Source organism: Nicotiana sylvestris, chromosome 7 (assembly GCF_000393655.2).
Source record: "Nicotiana sylvestris chromosome 7, ASM39365v2, whole genome shotgun sequence".
NCBI lineage: Eukaryota > Viridiplantae > Streptophyta > Magnoliopsida > Solanales > Solanaceae > Nicotiana > Nicotiana sylvestris.
In genome coordinates, this window is record NC_091063.1 from 114,744,350 (window position 1) to 114,763,644 (window position 19,295).

General features: G+C 31.6%; 1 protein-coding gene across 1 annotated transcript; it reads right to left on the reverse strand.

The window, feature by feature from the left end:
- Nucleotides 1-4,501: 4,501 nt before the first annotated feature.
- Nucleotides 4,502-8,494, reverse strand: LOC104237922 (probable phytol kinase 3, chloroplastic). Its single transcript, XM_009792157.2, has 6 exons — nucleotides 8,168-8,494; nucleotides 6,152-6,219; nucleotides 5,931-6,062; nucleotides 5,261-5,376; nucleotides 4,993-5,107; nucleotides 4,502-4,918 (listed from the first exon to the last, which is right to left on the reverse strand). Exons 1-6 carry the CDS (start codon nucleotides 8,453-8,455, stop codon nucleotides 4,741-4,743), a joined length of 897 nt encoding a protein of 298 aa, XP_009790459.1. The 5' UTR covers nucleotides 8,456-8,494; the 3' UTR covers nucleotides 4,502-4,740.
- Between the last annotated feature and the right edge of the window lie 10,801 nt (nucleotides 8,495-19,295).

The window sequence follows — 19,295 nt, forward strand, 5'->3', positions numbered from 1 at the left end:
GTATCCGTTGTATTCTATGTATTTCATTGTATTCACTGTCTCGCTATATGCCATGAATGTATTCATATATTTTTTTAATTAATATAATTTATATATTCAGATGTATTACATAATTTCTATGAAGATTGCTATATTTTTGAGGTATTTTTCGGTTGAGAATCTTTTTTTATACAAGAAAATACAAAATTTGTGTGTTATAATTGAGTTTGTTGAGTTATATTAGGAGTCTATTATGTTAATTGATTCACTTTCCGTTTAAAAACAGTGTAATCCCCTGTTTTACGCCATGAATACAGTCGAATATAATAATCTGTCCAGCTGTAATCTCATGTTTCACGCCATGAATACAGTCGAATACACTTGAATACAACAACTGATTAGCTGGACTTCCCTGATTCACGCCTATTTTTGCTACTGTATTTATTAATACAATAGCTTAAATACATCTAATAAATCTTATAATAACAGAAAATGTATCTACAATCCGTAATATAGTAAATACTATCTATAGATAGCTAATTACCACTAAAAGATAATGCTTTATGAAAATTTCTCTATAAATATCTCAATTATTTTCGGCTTTGAAAATATTGACTTGAAGCTAGTCTCTCAAAAATTTAAAATAGGGCCATTTTTGGTGAGGGCTGAGATGGGTTAAGTGTTTTGAGTCAAAATCAACATTTTTTTTTGTTGAGAAAGGGGGTGTTCCTTCTTTGTAAATTTTCAAACGGGATAGCAATGGAACAAAAGCACAATATCTTGAAAAGTCCAATTTCTTTGTTTGCTTGCTGAAATCGATTGGGCTAAGGAGACTCATCTCGTGTTTTATCCATTGTGAATTTTCGGGGAAAAAATCGATTTGCACTTTGCATTCAGGTTTCATTGTACAAATGATATTTTATAAAGAATTAGTTCAAGCAAGTCCATACAATAAAGCGTTGTTTCGACATTATAAGCGAAATCTAAAATTTCAATTTTAATTTATTAAATATGGGTTACGAAATTGCATCCTAAAGCAGGTGTTATACTAGCTGATTCAACTGAGTCTTAGCACCTACTTAATTGTACAAAATCAAAACACACACACATAATAAAATAAGAAACGTTAGCCATTGTTAGTACGATAAACCTAATTATATGAGGAGATAGACGGAATGCAAGAACATGAGTAAACTATTTTTAATTGGGCTGGCTAGCCCAATTGTAAATGGGACAGTCGTCCGAAGAGAGACGGCGGATGAGCCCAATAGCGACACAAGAGTAGAAATGGCGTGGGTAGCCATTGTTTAAGCTGGTATTTACTTGTTATCCAATATTTTTAATGTTTAGCAATAGTAGCCACTAGTCTATTAAATTAATATGAAAAGACTGTGTTACCCTTTCTTATATCTCTTTTCCCAAACGGAAATGCAGTGTATCTATACTGTCTCATTTCCGCATATAAGGTGCGCAATCGTGTATTCGGAACCTCACTTTCACTCATTGGTAAGGAAGGTCAACGAGAGCACCAAATGGTACGAACTTCTATTAATGCTACTGAAAATATCTTTGGTTATAGTTCTTGTTGATAAACTAAACAAGCATGAAGAACATAAGGGAACGATTACAAAAGCAAAAGGAGAATGGGGAGAGGTTCCAGATTTTAAAAAAAGATTAAGATATGACGTTGTGAAAGTAAGAAAAAAAAGTGATGAGTAAACAGGAAATGCGATTCCTTCCCAAAAGTTAAGGACATGTAGTCCTGAAGTCCTAAAGTTAAATTCAAAAGTTAAGGACATGGTCCTGAACTTAGAGTTTCAAGTTCAAAAGTTAAGGAAATGTAGTCTTGAAATCTAAAGTTAAGTTCAATAGTTAAGGACACAAGTTCAAAAGTTAAGGACAGACAGTCCTTAACTTACAGTTACACGTTCTAACGTTAAGGACAGACAGTCCTTAACTTACAGTTACAAGTTCAAAAGTTAAGGACAGACAGTCCTTAACTTATAGTTACACATTCAAAAGTTAAGGACAAGCAGTCCTTAACTTACAGTTACAAGTTCAAAAGTTAAGGGCGCTTGGTCTTGAAGTTTGAGTTCCAAGTTCAAAAGTTAAGGACATGTAGCCTTGAAGTCCTAAACTTAGAGTTCCAAGAAGTTACAAGTTCAAAAGTTAAGGACATGTAGTCCTGAAGTCCTGAACTTAGAGTTCCAAGTTCAAAAGTTAAGGACATGTAGTCCTGTAGTCCTGAACTTAGAGTTCCAAGTTCAAAAGTTAAGGACATGTAGTCCTGAAGTCCTGAAGTTAAGGACATGAGCAAAAGGGTATTTTCGTCCGGGCAGTTAAAGTTTATTAAAGCACTGGCTAAAGACTAAAGACATTTTAAACGGTGGCTTAAAAGTAAATACATGTGTTATTAGTGGCCAACCGTGCACTTCTCCCGACACAAGACAATGTAGCGGCAGCAGCCTAGTCATTTGGATTGGGCCAGAGTTCTAAATGAACTCAGCAGGCCCAGGACGATTCCATGCAAAACATAATGAGAACAAAGATTAGTATCTATCTATTCATTCTAAAATTATAAAGTGAAGGTTGAATTGTAATGCACAGTGGAGTTGTTTAAGGAATTAAAGATGAATCAAATAACTGCTTGTAAATGACTTTTCTCAAAATATTAACAAGAATCCAACCCCTGAACTTTGGCCAGAATTTGTAATGCCAAAGGATTTCCCTTAAAACACCCTAACACTTCAGAGTTCACGAGGATCTCGTAGACCTCAAGTAGCTCTTGTGCCAGGGAGGGTCATCATCAAAGATGGTAAAAGCTTATGACCATCCAAATGTCTCACAAATGACTTTGAAATAGTACATATAGTAGTTTCTGATGATGTTGTTCTTAATCAAAAATCAATATCCTTTTCCTAAGTTAATCAATTGCTTCCAAATTTTCAAGCATTTCATAGAGGGGCAGAAATTTTCTCTCAGTTTTGATTTCTAAACAGTCAAAACAATTACCCACATAACTTGTGATCACTTAAACAAATCCTCACTAAAATAATTGAGATATTGACCTGTATTGTGCTTCTTTTCCTTGAAAAGCATGTCTAAATAGCATATATTATTGTGCCTCTGCCTTTGTATCCATTTGATGATATCATGTTTTATCTACAGCTTTACCTTATGCTTTTACTTGCTTTTCACACTGCTAGCGAGTGTCAGTGTCAACCTCTCGACATTACTTCTTCAATGCTAGATTTGTACTTACTAAGTACAGTGATTTTATACTCATACTACACTGTCTGCATATTTTTGTGCAGATTCTGAGACTGGTATTAGTGGTACTATTGAGTTGAGTAGGAGTACTTTGTTGGAGACCTCGTGGTGAGCTGCTATACTTAATCTGATTCGCAACACTTGGAGTCCCCATTCCCTACTTATCTATTCATGTCTATGTATTCTTTTTTGAACAAATGCTTTGTCCCGTTGATATTAGTTACTCTTATTAGATGCTTGTGATGCAGTGACATCGGATTTTGGCCTTTTGTTGGATAGTTGTGGCCGTATATAGAACTTGTCATCAATTTTTTTTACTTATGTTATTGAATTGACATTTTTTTTGCATTGTTATTTATATTATGAACCAATAAATGGCTTAATAATCTGCTTATATTATTGTTGACCGAGTATTGGCTTGCTTAGCAAGCGGGTTAGGTGTCATCACGATCTTTGGTAGGATTTTGGGTTGTCACATATGTATTTTGCCTAATGAGTTTAATTCCGATTTAAATAAATAAATAAAAAAACCCAACCATGAACACGTTAAATGCTCTCATGTGCCCTAATGACTAGGTCTAAAAGGAACAATGAGCATAACAAATATAAGTGACTGACTGGGACTCAAAAGATGAACTAAACCTGACGTAAAAGGAAGAAATGATTCAAGAAAAATTAGAAAAGACTTTGCTATTTTTTTCTTGAAAAAGAATGAGTTACTTCTGTTTGTTACCGTCAAATTTGCAAATATTCCTTCATATGACTTATTAATTAGTTTCTTGTCTGCAACTTATTTGACAGAGAAATTTTTTTGAGGTATTCCTTTAATAAGTTAGTGAGCAATTTCACTAATTACTATCTGTGCAAAAAAAAAAAAAAAACAAGAAAGGGAGGGGGGGGGGGGGCCTACAGGACCCTCCCCAACAAAAAATTATAAAACAACGTGAAAGAACAATTAAAAGAAAAGGGAAAAATCCTTAATCCACTTTCACATAAACAACTTTTTGAAAACATTTGTGCAAAAAGCTCTTGGAAAAACGAAAACAAAAATACGTTTTTGACAACATAGCCAGTACAATCCCACACTGCGGGGTCTGAGAAGGATAGTATGTACACAAACCTTACCCCTACCTTGTGAAGATAGAGAAGTTGTTTCCAATAGACCCTCGACTAAGGAAAGCATAAGCACCACATTAATGAAAATATAGACAAGAAGGGACACCCCAAAAGCCATATAAAAAAAAAAAACACGTTTTTGACAAATATAAGGATTTCAAGAATTGTTTCATAAGCAAATACACTTAGTATACTTTCTCTGTGTTTTTTAATAAGTAGTAACAACAACAGAAAGTAGCAAGATTATGTATTGCAGTGGCTTATACATTGACCAGGACTACTGATACACAATCCAGGGTTAGACTAACAAAATTTCCATTTTCAGTTAGTATTTGTAAGTTTGAAAGTCCATCCATATAAGGATACAGTCAGATATCATAGAACAAGACTGCCCACCAGCATTGAGGTTAAGGGAACCGTTAAGTTGTCATCAAGTTCGGTGCTTATAGGATGGGATTCTACCAGTGCTGCAGCAAGCGACACAAACAAGAAGCCGAAAACCGTGTGGGAGCTCTCCTGAATATACCCAAACAAGGAGAAATAGTGCAAGTATCTGTAGCAAAACATGTAAATCAGTAAACAAGTTGCAGCGGTTAAGTAGCACGATAACAAGGAAGCTTCAATTACCCAATGGATGCTAAGAAACCAGCAGACGCCATCGCAATACTACCAGCAAATGATTTGTTTTTATTGTACGGGAGTTTCTGTTTTCCAAACCTCCTGCCAACAATGTCAGCTATACCTGGAGCAGGAAAACGGTATCTTTTTTATTATTTATTATTAAGACCTTGCCAGACAATCAGGAAGGGCGCCTAACCGTTCCAACTTAATAAGTTGAACAGTTAGGATTTGGGAGAGAGAGACAGTAGAATTATGTTGCCTCAGCATTGCATACCATCACCAGCACAAAGGTTGCAAATTAGTCCAATTGCAATAGGAGAATATCTCCAATATACAGCACAAGCCAAAGTGATTGTAAAGGCATAGTACAACGGTCCCTTGAGAAGCTCCCTAATGTACCAGACATGCCAACCACACTATAAGTTGCCAATTAATTTGCTTAACAAAGAAGAAAAGGTAATAGACGGACAAAAAAAGTAATCCTTAGCTTAATTAGGACCACATACAAGTGAAGGAAAATGGGGATTGCCAGGCAATTACGCTTAGCCTCTAGTGCCATATTTGGCGCTGTCGCATGTTTTCAGAAAATTCTCTTCCCCATCATTTAGTTATGATGTAAGAGATGGTAGACTTTTAAGCATAAATATTGTCAACATGTTCAATTTTTCACAGATGTTGGCAGCATCATATTACTCATAGATTGCAGCTTAATGAAATTAACGAATACCAGGTTGCCATTAGTGAAATGAAGTGGAGAAAAAAAAATTGAGAAATGAAGAGATGGATGACCCTAAATAAATTTGGATAGCAACCTCATCCTCAACTGAACCATTTTTTGGCTGTGTGACAGCTTGTTATTGTTTGTAATAGCTAAGTTTTGTAACAAGAGATGGTTTAATGAAACTGTTTGGTAGAAGCTGTAAATATTCTTCAAATTACTAAACCTGTGGTCTCCAAATCGGCTCATAGACTTGACAGTCGCATCATCCTTCCATAATCCTAGTCCCAAAAGAAGCATTTTTATTATGTTGAGACCAGGAATAAGAGATGCTAGAATTGCTCCCTGGCGACCAGAGCTGGAAAAACAAACAATGCCAAATCACGAAAAAAATTAGGAACTAAATGAATGAAAGGCAGGCTTCATGCGTAGGTTGAAAAAAGGTACCTGAACATTGGCCAGCAGAGCATGAAGACCAGCCCAATGCTAATATGGACAAGCTTTCTATTTGTTTTCTGTAATATAAAAATTGAAGAATTAAGAAAATACAGTACAAAGGCCTTACTGAACATCATTAAACTGAACAGGTAGTTACTATTTCCATAAGATGAAGGAATCCAACTATAAGCATAAGTTGGGGCTATTTCATCTAACATGGTCTTGAAAAACAAAAGGACAAACTAATCCCAAATCTGGAACTCTAACAGAATTAGAATCTTGAAATGAGAAAGTAGGAAACATGAAAGAAGAAGGGGAAATTATATTCAACTAAGTAAATACACATTGTATGCTTCTCTTCCATTCAAGGGATACAGACGAACCAGTTATATTGGTAAATAGAAGAAAACAAGACAGCAGAATGCAATAAATCTATTTGAGATCAAGTATTGTCCGATTGTATTGGTTAAAGCCGGATAATATTTTAAAGAATCATTAACGAAGACAACATAGACTTTGTAACACTGCAAAACCAATATAGTTTTTGGGCTAACATCATAAATATATTAAGAAGATCCTCATCACAGTATTGTTTCATCTTATAATCATTACAGAGATTACGGCTAACTACCAGAAGCATACAAGCTTGGAATAATTTCTGATGATTAGACTTGGCCCAGGGCTTAGTTCAAGTAGCAAAGGTTGAGGCACTTGTTACTTAGGTCACAGGTTTGAGCCTTGCGCCATGCGAACTACGCCTAACGTTTGAGTGGAGATGTGTAGAGGAGCAGGCCCATTATCCCGAGTTTCGAAGACTGATGTATGTCCTAAGGGCTGGCTCCAGACGGATTTTCGGGTCATCAAAAAAGAAATAAATCTGATGACTAGTGGAAAGTTATATAAACTTGGTCGACGCCGGATAATCAAGACATCTGTATGGCAGTAAATGCACACAAGACTAGCAGTAGTAGACAATATAAGACCCTGTCACTTTCGTTCTGATATCAGGTACTTAACATACACCATATATGAACATAGTGCATATTTTGCAACATTAAATTCAGAAAAGCTAAGCTATTTCATTGCTGTACTTAGCACGAGAGAATTAGCTTTCACATTTAGGATCCATCATAAGCTTAACAGAATGCAATGAAACCCAGGACACTTTGACAAACAAACAACTCCTCGCACCCAATAGTAGTATTCTAAACTTTCTCGAGTTAGTAGAGTCACAATTTATCAAAGATGGCCACTCAAGTGATGAAGTCAGTTCTATCATGTGATGTCCCTGGTAAAATTCTCACCAAGTCGAATACCATTATAATGCTGAAACATGTCAACGGCACAAAATCAACAAATTGATAGCACCGGTTAGCGTTGTCAGTAATTTAACTTGCTGTTCAAAAGCTGTCTTTGACAGAAATAAAAAGGGAAAAAAGATCAATTTACTTAAGTAACAAGAGAGCTAACATGAATTTACAGGAAACCCTCTAACTTTGCACCAACAAGCTAAGACCATAATTTTTATAAGGAGCATTGTAAAGACAAGCAGATTCACTCAACTATTTTTCTTTTAGATATACTTGCCTCCCGCATAAAGCTCAATAAGACTTACCTCTTGGGTACCGTCACGTCAGTATTTACATTTGGCGAATAGAGAATTCACAGAGTGGATAACTCTGGCATCTAACATATGAGAAAGAAATCAAAGAAAATAAGCCGCCTTTGCTGCTTCCTACAGTATTCATAAGTTGCAGTTTCGAAATTGAAGAATTCAACCACAACCCAGGAGAAATTCATGTGCATTTAGGCCATATCAAAATTTACAACTAAACATTATCAAAGTTTTAAACAGTCAATAAAGATTACTCTTCTCAGGCTAAGAATTAAAACAACCTTACTCGGTTTGACTCTAAATCAGAATTAATCCGATTAGAAAAAGCTGAGTTAGATTGGGGTAACTTTTCGAACTGATATTCAGTGAGAATAATCCCAACCTTAAAAGTGAAAAAGTAAAGGACCCACCTGATCAAAGACTCCTCTCTTTGCTGTTTCTTCCCATAATCGAAGCATGGAAAGGGCAATACCGCCGGACAATGCAGTGGCAATTAAATCCCCCATGACTGGATTTTCCAAAAACATAGCTTTAGGCCTCACCTCGCTGTGTAATCTTCTGGTTTTAAGCTTATGGATTCCGGAGTTGAAGCGATTGAGCGCTTTCTTGTTGGACAAGAGAGAAGAGGGAAGACTTGAATATAAGTGTAGATTTGAGTTTGACTTTAATCCTGGAAAGACACCAGCAGGGATAGCCATTCTAACCACATGTTATCTTTGGTTGGCGCACTTTAGTTATTTCAATGCGCGACTCCTTTCGGCAATAGGCATTAATTGGCTCTCTCTTCTCGCCTAACTTGTATCCCTCGATTTCAATACTGGTATCTATAAACGTGCGTTGTACATTAATAATAACATATGATAATTTAAGTATTTATTTGTATGAATGAACAATAAAATTTAATTAATGAGAGAAATTTTATATATATAATACTATAACAATCATCTAAATGCCGGAAAATATTATTACATTAGCATAATACGTGAATTCAAAATAAAAGGATATCAACAGAACTAACACAAATGATGTTAAATAGATAATTATGTATTATAGTTTAAATATATCTAATGTAATCGTATCTTACCGAACACTTCTTTATAAATGGTGTTTTTTTGTATCCGAACCAAATCATCTTTATTTGATGCTCTTCTTCGTTTCCAACACGAAACAAGAAGTCACTGAATGTTGGATCTGTTCTTACTTTTATATTTCTTGTCATTTGAATATTTCTCATTTGACATCATAAGTATAACTTTGGCAAGTTAACTTTTACAGTTTCTGCTTTGGTCAATTTTAGAACTACTAATCGTACTTGACAGAAATCACCTCCCAAACTATTACTTTTCCACCAAACAGTTCATCGATATCCAATATATCTCTAAAACTCTGGGCGATTATTTCGATTGTTTGATGCTTAGCTGGTTTCCTTATAAATTTAGCACTATTGCTCTGCTTTGATATATTTGTGATGGTTATTTCAATTATTTCAAGAGGTATATCAAATCTAAAGTGAGTTGTACGACCTCATAGTAAAATCATTATTGGTACACCACTTGTTCTTATTGCTAACAATATCATGTCTCTTGATCTGACATTTGCAAGTAATGCATAACATATGAATATTATTTCGATTCCACCGGAGGCATCTACAAAGAATAATTCTCTATACCAGAATCGACTTTTTATAATATAGTCTTAAAAGCTTATTCTTGTCCTGGATTTAGCTTTAATTGTGTTTCTTCAAACACTTGTATGACCTTCTTAATATTATAGTAATCTTTTTAACCCTGTGATCTATTTTTTGGTATCTCTAACACCCTTTTTATGAAATAAATTAATGTACCATAATATTTTTTATAACTTGAAAAATAATTAAATTAGTTTCTCTTGCTAAATAATTAATTGAAAGATTTGATTATTTGATTTTAATACAAAATATAATTTATTTTCTGTATCATAATTTTATCCACCAAAAAATTTATTTTCAAAGAGTAAAAAGATCGATCTGACATTCCACTTTTAGTTCTTTATGTTTGCAGAATCATTAGTGGTAGTGGCTTTTATTAACTCTTTTCTTTCTTTTCTCACACATTTATGTTCTTAAAATTTTTCTTAGTTTTCTTTAATAGTTGGGTATATTTTTCTATATTACACGAAAAACTAATAATAAAAAAAATTTATCTGAGTAGAAAAGCATTTTAAATATAATATAATTAATATATTATCGTGAGAATTTTTTTCTCAATTTTAATGCTTTATGCAGTCCGTTTAGTATTACTTTTTTTTTTTGTATTGAATACTATAGAGTGGTAAAGTCAATATTGGGATTCTTATAAAATTGATTTTATTAAACCTTCCTACATATTTTTAATAAGAATTCAATAGACAAGATTGTATTAATTTTAAAATCTTAAATATTAAAAATATTAGCATAGAAGTTATTGTAGTCCAAAAAAATCGAAAAATATTGTTACATAAGCATAATACGTGAATTCAAAATAAAAGGACATCAACAGAACTAACACAAATGATCAGTTATGTTAAATAGATAATTATGTATTGTAGTCTAAATATATCTAATGTAATGGTATCTTACCGAACACTTCTTTATAAATAGTGTTTTTTTGTATCAGAACCAAATCATCTTTATTGGATGCTCTTCTTCGTTTCCAACACGAAGCAAGAAGTCACTGAATGTTGGATCTGTTCTTACTTTTATATTTCTTGTCATTTGAATATTTCTCATTTGACATCATAAGTATAACTTTGGCAAGTTAGCTTTTACAGTTTCTGCTTTGATCAATTTTAGAACTATTGATTGTATTTGACAGAAATCACCTCTCAAACTATTACTTTTCCACCAAACAGTTCATCGATATCCAATATATCTCTAAAACTCTAGGCGATTATTTCGATTGTTTGATGCTTAGCTGGGTTCCTTATAAATTTAGCACTATTGCTCTGCTTTGATATATTTGTGATGGTTATTTCAATTATTTCAAGAGGTATATCAAATCTAAAGTGAGTTGTACGACCTCATAATAAAATCATTACTGGTACACCACTTGTTCTTATTGCTAACAATATCATGTCTCTTGATCTGATATTTGCAAGTAATGCATAACATATGAATATTATTTCGATTCCGCCGGAGGCATCTACAAAGGATAATTCTCTATACCAGAGTCGACTTTTTATAATATAATCTTAAAAGCTTATTCTTGTCCAGGATTTAGCTTTAATTGTGCTTCTTCAAACACTTGTATGACCTTCTTAATATTATAGTAATCTTTTTTTACCCTGTGATCTATTTTTTTGTATCTCTAACACTCTTTTTATGAAATAAATTAATGTACCATAATATATTTTATAACTTGAAAAACAATTTTAAATTTTAAAAATAATTTAATTAGTTTCTCTTACTAAATAATTAATTGAAAGATTTGATTATTTGATTTTAATATAAAATATAATTTATTTTCTGTTGAAAAAGATTATTAATATTAGTTCATATCATGTTTGAATATTTAACCGTAATCATATTTTTATCCACCAAAAAATTTATTTTCAAAGAGTAAAAAGATCGATGTGACATTCCATTTTTAGATCTTTATGTTTGCAGAATCATTAGTGGTAGTGGCTTTTATCAATTTTTTTCTTTCTTTTCTCACACATTTATGTTCTTAAAAATTTTCTTAGTTTTCTTTAATAATTGGGTATATTTTTCTATATTACACGAAAAACTAATAAAAAAAAATTATTTAAGTAGAAATGCGGTTTAAATATAATATAATTAATATATTATCGTGAGGATTTTTTCTCAATTTTAATGCTTTATGCAGTCCGTTTAGTATTACTTTTTTTTTGTATTGAATATTATAGAGTGGTAAAGTCAATATGGAGGATTCTTATGAAATTTATTTTATTAAACCTTCGTGCATATTTTTAATAAGAATTCAATAGACAAGATTGTATTAATTTTAAAATCTTAAATATTAAAAATATTAGCATAGAAGTTATTGTAGTCCAAAAAAATTAGTTATTACAGTTATGTCCTTTTCTTATAAGTTCTTCTGTTTAATATTTTAGGGCTATTTTAGTCTATCAATATTATATTCATTTTTTTATAATAAATATAGACTCTCCTGTTTCTAAATGGATTTGGATAGTATAATACATTTTTATATTAAATTAGTAATAGGAATTTTTTGAGAAATATATCCTAAAAACAATAGAATTACATGGCTAAAAATATGCCCATATCCCGAAAGTAATTATACTAATAGAAAATCTAACATATTCCTAAAGGTATTAGGTTTACATGCTAACATGTAGTATTATATATCTATATGCCCGAAAATAATTATACTAATAGGAGTACTAAAAGTAATCATGTAGGATTCCTAACGTGTAGTATTATGTCCTAAAACTAATAGGATTACAAGGCTAATGTCTAGAATTCTGATTATGTCCTTTTACTGTGCGTTAGCATGCTTAATATTAAAATGTTATTTTTGTAATCCAACATTTTATTAATGCTTTTATAATTTATCCTTTTTCGCCCATTCATGGCATTACAAACTAATGGTTGATGAAGTTACCTTGTTCTTTAGATTTTTTCTTTCAAAGTAGACTTTTTACATGCATTTCGGTGTTTGTACACAGTGTCAAGGCCTAAATGATCCAGGATTAATTGTAATTGGTATGCTGATCACTACTCAGAAAATTATTTTCCGCTAAAACGTATACCTGGCCTTTACTTCAGAAAAAGAAAGTAGCTTCAGGGTCTAGAGCTAATTAGGTAATGCCCTAATGGAAAAGTTTACATTGAACAACTCTCTTTATAGCGCGAGAGGAAGGGAAAAGAGGAGAGATTTGCATTATGTGTAAAGTCTAAAGAGAATGAATCTTAATATAAATCAGCTAAAGGTAGTCAAGTAAGATTCCTAACATGTAGTATTATGTCCTAAAACTAATAAGATTACAAGGCTAATGTTTAGAATTTCGATTATGTCCTTCTACTGTGAGTTATTATGCTTAATAGTAAAAGGTTATTTTTGTAATCCAACATTTTATTCATGCTTTTATAATAATATAAATAATAATAGAGAAAAATATAGATAATTTTTGAACTCCTTTCGTATTCAAACAATACTTTTCTTTACATTATTTTTATGTAATTTTTAAAAATCACATTTAATAATTACAATATTTATTAAGTATAAACCTCTCACTATCCCTTAAAATTATAAGTTACTACCTATAAAAAGAATGAATGCCTAAACATATTAAAAAAGGAATTGCCGTAAGAAAATAGAAGGAAACGAAAACATATTCCTAGTTCTCCCAGACAATATTTATTTTTAAAATCTAAATATTAAACTTTCTACTAATTTTAAAAAGAAAGATTTCATAACCAAAATTTTAGTGATGAGTCTTACATATTTCAAATAAGGAAAGATTTAATAAATAATATTTTATTTGATTTGAAAGTTCTACATATTAGGAAAATATTTAAATTATTATTTTGTCCAGTGTAAAGTCCATTTTAAAAGGGTAAGAAAAGCGAATGATATTTCGCTAAGGGCCTTCGTGCTTTTAATATAGTATAGATTATTTATTTATCTATATCTATCTATCTATCTATATCCATATTATTATAAAATCATGAATAGTTCATGCTAAATGTTGAACGACTAAAATATTCTCAAAATATTAATTGACTTTTTTAACCTTCATAAATTAAACTAAGCTTCATTGCTATCTCGGATAAAATTGTAAGAATCACTAATTGAATTCCTAATATGGAGAACTTTGAATTCAAGTATGAATATACTACTTTGACTTTCCAGCTATAGATTTGTGCTGACATCGAACATGAAAAGGATTTTACTTACAACTTTGTAATTATGTGTGACGGCTAAACAAGAGTCACTTGATTTTTATATAAAACTTATTGGTATAAATTTGCTTCGTAATATTGATGTACTTGATGGATTATTATATGCAGCGGAAGCAATTCCAGTATCAAAATTACATGTAATTTAGACAACTAGCATAAACGAGATTTCACGGGTTACCTCTTGAAGCGTGAACATATCTCTTCTACCACGTGAGCCTTCAGTTCCATAACTTCTCAATGGAATCTCCATCACCCGCACAATCGTGATCCTCGAACGTTCCACGGTCTTCTACTGTGTTACCCAAATAATACCCGAAAATAGCAATTTCGTGTGGGCGAAATTTCTAGGAAAACTTGGCTGAAAATTTCAGCCACCATGTACTCATCCCTCTAGGTGGAAAACCTTATGTATTTATAGCACAAGTTTTAAGGGTTAAGACCCTTTTCCAAAACCTGTTAGGTTTTCTTTTCCACCAGAAAAAGGATTCCTTTATTTCCTATTATTTAGGCACAGTAGGGACCACAGAATTTAATTAACAAGGCTTCCAATTATGGAATTAATTTGTAATTTTCGAAATTAATATCCACCATAATTAATTACGAATTATTCCACTAAAAATTCGTAATTACACTCCTTATTCAATTTCGAAATTCATCCATTAAATCTTATTTAACTCCCCATGTTAAGATTCAGATACGAATCAATTAAATTAAATTACTGACGATTTAATTTATTGATTATTTCCTTTAGACTTTCGCTTAACTTATTTCATGTGTCGGATACAAAATCCACCGGTCGGGTTTACACATGCAAACTTATAAGCTTTCATAAAGGTATATCATCAATCTCTAAACCGAGACATGGATTCCATCAACTAACTATTATTTCGCCAATGTATATTATTATTATCCAATTTACCAGGCATATTGACCCACGAAAGAATCTCGCCTTTTAATAAATCAAAACAATAATAATATACACAGCTAATAATAATTATATCAAGATTAAGAGTATAAGTACATTTAATGGCTAGAGAGTTTATTTTATTAAGTCAGTATAAAATACTTATCTCTACCTGGTCCGTTCAATACATACAAAATGTACTAGCACAAGAAGTTGGAATTAAACCATTCCCATAATCAAGATTAATTATATTTAATCTTGTGCTACAATCATTCCTGATGGTTTGTCCAATTCCATCATTAGATTGTGAACTCAAACTTTATACTTATAAGAACCGATGATTTAATCTTCCGTGTATAAGCTAAACTCTATACACTAAATCATCTACTATATAAGCAAAGGACACAGACTATTATATGATCTATTTAAAACTTTATTAAAACTGAATAAACAATTATTTCATAATAAATACTATATCTAAACCAAACTCATGGTTAATAGTATATATCCCAACAATCTCCCACTTAGACTTTTAACCATGATAATTATTAGAATATACTATATCCAAATGCATGGTTAATAGTATATGCCCCAACAATCTCCCACTTAGACTCATAACCATGCATCTACAACTTTCTCAGGCATTCTTTTACATGACTATTAAAAGTCTTCACCAAATAAGGTTTTGTTAAAGAATCTTGCCAAGTTATATCTGATGCAATATTTGTCCAGTAGTACTTTGTCGTAATTATCTAGTTTGGTATTAAACTCTTCAGAGATCCTGTTACCGAAACTATCCCAAGAATGAACACCGAACTATAATTTTCTTTAGCTTTCTCCCACTAAGACGAAGTACCACTAATATTACCTTCGTTACCTCACGACATTGAAATATTAGTGACTTCTTACTATAGTGTTCAATGTTCAAACATCACTCCCACTCGATAAAGGCATATTATGTCTATTAACGTTCTCCCACTACTTAAATGCAATGGAACGTCAATTCTGACGTGTGGGTTTTGATGTTCTTGAACATCTAGTTATTTCTTTGCCCAGTTCCTGTAAAAATAGTTTACTTCTAGGAACATGTTTTATTAAACAGTCCTTATCTAGAAAAATGCATTTGTTTTAACAATTGCCTTATTTTCTTTAGGACAATAAAATAAAGCTTCATTCGTTTTCTTGGATATTCGATAAACATGCACCTATCCATCCTTAGTTCCAACTTACATATCTGCTTTCCCTTTCAGCACATATGCGGGATAATCCTATATCTGAACATGCCACAGACCAAGCTTACATTCAGTCCACAGTTCTATAGATGTCCCAGGTACTAGCTTAGAAGGAACTAAATTCAGAATGTAATTTGAAGTTTCCAGGAAATATTCCAAAAATAAATAAGGCAAATCTGAATAACACGTCATTAGTCTATCCATATCCAAAAGAGACTTATTTCTTCTTTCTACTACACGACTCTATTATGGAGTTTACGGTGTAGTCAATTGAGATGTAATCCCTATTCTGATATGTAACTAAAAAACTCTTTAGAGAGATGCTCGCCACTACAATCAAATTGTAGTAACTTAATATATTTCTTTGGTGCTTCTCTATTTCAAGTCTTAAAAACCTTGAATTACTTAATTCATTAAGACTTACAGTGCATCAAATAAATATATTAATATTTTGAGTAATCATTTATGAACGTCATAAAATACTCAAAATCTATCTCTTACGAGTATGTTCATTTAACCATACAAATCAGAAAGGATTCATTCTAGCTTATCACTAGTTTTATTTCCTTTTAAAGGGAAACATCTTTTAGTCAAATTTCCTTCCAAACAGGATCCACAAGTTGGTAGTGCCTCTACTTTCAATGAACCTTAAGGTCCATACTTGACCAACTTGAAATCCTATCCAGATTAATATGACTTAGATAAAAGTGCACAGATAAGTTTTACTCAATTTTGAAGAACATATTCTCTTATGAGGTAGACTAATATTGTTCTGTTCAGGAGAGACATCAATATATATAATAACAAGGTCATGCATTTATGTACCACAAGAGATAAAGTGTTTATTAAGCTCAATAACTCAAGAGTTATTCGAAAAATAAAACAAATATCCATCTCTTATTTTGCCCAGAAACCGGAATTAAATTCCTTCTAACAAAAGTACATATATTGCATCCTTAAAATTAATGCCTTATCACTAAAAGAAAATTTTAACAAGTAATACGACAAATTGCATAAAATCATTGTGGAGTTGAGATAAAAATATTAAATAGATCATAATAAGTCAAAACACTGAATAGTAAAATTCAGACTGCATTCAATATTTATATACATACATGCATCTGGAATAATAAATTTCGATGGGAAAAGAATTATTCATGCAAAGTATATTATATAATGCAAGAATTATACAATCCAAAAATAAATAGAACCAACTCAGATGGAGAGCATACTATTATTTTCAGTCAATTGTATATAACTTTTTAATACAAAAATTTTAAAACACACTACACATATATGTCATGCATCTTGAATAGCAATTTCGATGGGAAAGAACTACTCATGCAACATACATATGCAATGCCAGATTATTCACTCCAATAATTAAAACAGACCCAACTCAGATGGAGAGTATACTGTTAATTTAAGTCAAGTGAACATCATTTTTAATAGCTCTAGTTTCATTGATCCAACATGTATACTCAGATGGAGAGTAAGTACACGATATCAATTACTAGTATTTCACCTAGTGAGCTTACAATAAATTTATCCGATATGGAGGAAGACCTAAAGTCAACGCATAAATTTATTACTCACTTGAAATTAATAGTGGAAGACCATAGAAATATATTTCTATCACCACTTAATCATGATTGTATTGTAGTTACAAAATTGATTCAACCCTTTAAGCTCAGATGGAGAGTTAATACTGGTTATCAATAACTAGTAACTATAGCCAGTGAGTTCATAATAAATTTATCCGATATGGAGGAAGACCTAATGTCAATGCATAAATTTATTATTTCACTATAAATAAAAAAAATGAAGACCATAGGGGTTTATTCCCATCACCACTTTATCACAACCACGAACTTTTCTCTGAGGATTAAGTTCCATATTAAAAAAAAAAATAACTCAATACCCATTTAAACAATCTTAAAATACTAAAATTAATATTTCACACTGTATAGTGGTGATTATTGTTGACTGGACTATTTCTGATAAATCTACCAAATTTCATATCAATCAAAAATTGCGACCAAATTTGGAAAATTATCATTTTAAGCATTTTTTTAAGAATTTAAAATATGACCTACATTTTTTTTATCATATACCAATTCATGTCAAATCAACATGTGTTATCATGTTCCAGATTAGACATATAAAATGATAGAAAGAATGACTTTTCGTATGTAAATCACATTTTAATCCGTCAAACCTCCAAAAAACTCACCTAAACGATCCCAAATCGTCAAAATACGATGTGATTCACTGCATAGCAGTGAGTTCTTCTTAAATGATCATTTCCAATGATCCTACCAAATTTCAGGTCATTCGGAAATCGTGAAATTCATGATCGCCAAAAACTAGACCAAATTCGAATAATTTTTTTTGGCGTAGTCAGGATTAAATCCATGTGATTTGCATTCTTGCTATATATCATATCAAGTTAAATCATCATGTTTCAGATTTAACACAAATATAGCCGATATATAAAGAATAATTTTTCATATTTATAACAAATTCAATTTAATAAACTGCTTGAAAACCCATCTAAACGACCTCAAAATGCCAAAAAAACAACATGATTCACTGCATAGCAAGGAGTTTTTTTTTCACTAGATCGTTTTCGATGAACCCACCAAGTTTCAGGTTAATCGGAGTCCGTCAAATTCATGACCACTAGCCTGTAACCAAACTCGGAGAATAACCGTTTTAAGTAGTTTCATGAATTAAAATAAATATGATATTGATTTCCATTCTCCTTATAATTACACTATGAGCTGAAGGCATATATTATTTTCTTCCTATTTCTAGGATATATAATATCTCCTTTTGCAATAAATTATCCTTTTATTAAATACATAAGAACCTGAGATATTATATTTTCTCCCGTTCAGTGAAAACCCCAATATCTCTTCTCATGGGTGGAGTTAGTTTCACTAGTACCCAAAGATAAATACTCTTTTTCTAGTTATGAACCTCCACCATTAATGTAGATTTCTCAAGGATAATTTTCACATGGTATATTAAACATATTTCAATGACTCAAATAAATAGACCATTTTGTGGATCCTACTTATTAATCATAATGCTCAATCCATGAATAGATATAATTTCACATGTACAAATTTACTAAGAATTTTTCATGAGTTCAAATAAACAAACCACTTCAGTGGTAACTATTTATTACTCATAAAATTCTCAATTTACAAGTGAATATATATTTAGCTCATAAAATTATTTTATGGTAGACCATAGCTTAAAAGTCATACCAACATTATAAAACTCATACAACATACCGTCATATTTCACTTAATTAGAACCTCCAATCAGAGAACAAAATTCTTCATCGAAAATCCAAACTAGTAATCACGTAGGGCATGAAAATATAAACTTAAATTTGAGAAATTTTTTATGCACAAACATGCCAAACGCTCCAATCATTAGTCATCCAGGATATCAAATAGAGAATTTTACTTTCTTACAAAATAATTATA

What these genes read in the sequence shown, in the direction of transcription:
- LOC104237922 (XM_009792157.2), bottom strand. Translation starts at nt 8,455, where the DNA reads ATGGCTATCCCTGCTGGTGTCTTTCCAGGATTAAAGTCAAACTCAAAT. An exon ending in AGCCGATTTGGAGACCACAG is followed by an intron (nt 5,377 to 5,930) that starts GTTTAGTAATTT and finishes CTGGTACATTAG; the next exon opens with GGAGCTTCTCAAGGGACCGT. An exon ending in GGTTTCTTAGCATCCATTGG is followed by an intron (nt 4,919 to 4,992) that starts GTAATTGAAGCT and finishes GTTTTGCTACAG; the next exon opens with ATACTTGCACTATTTCTCCT.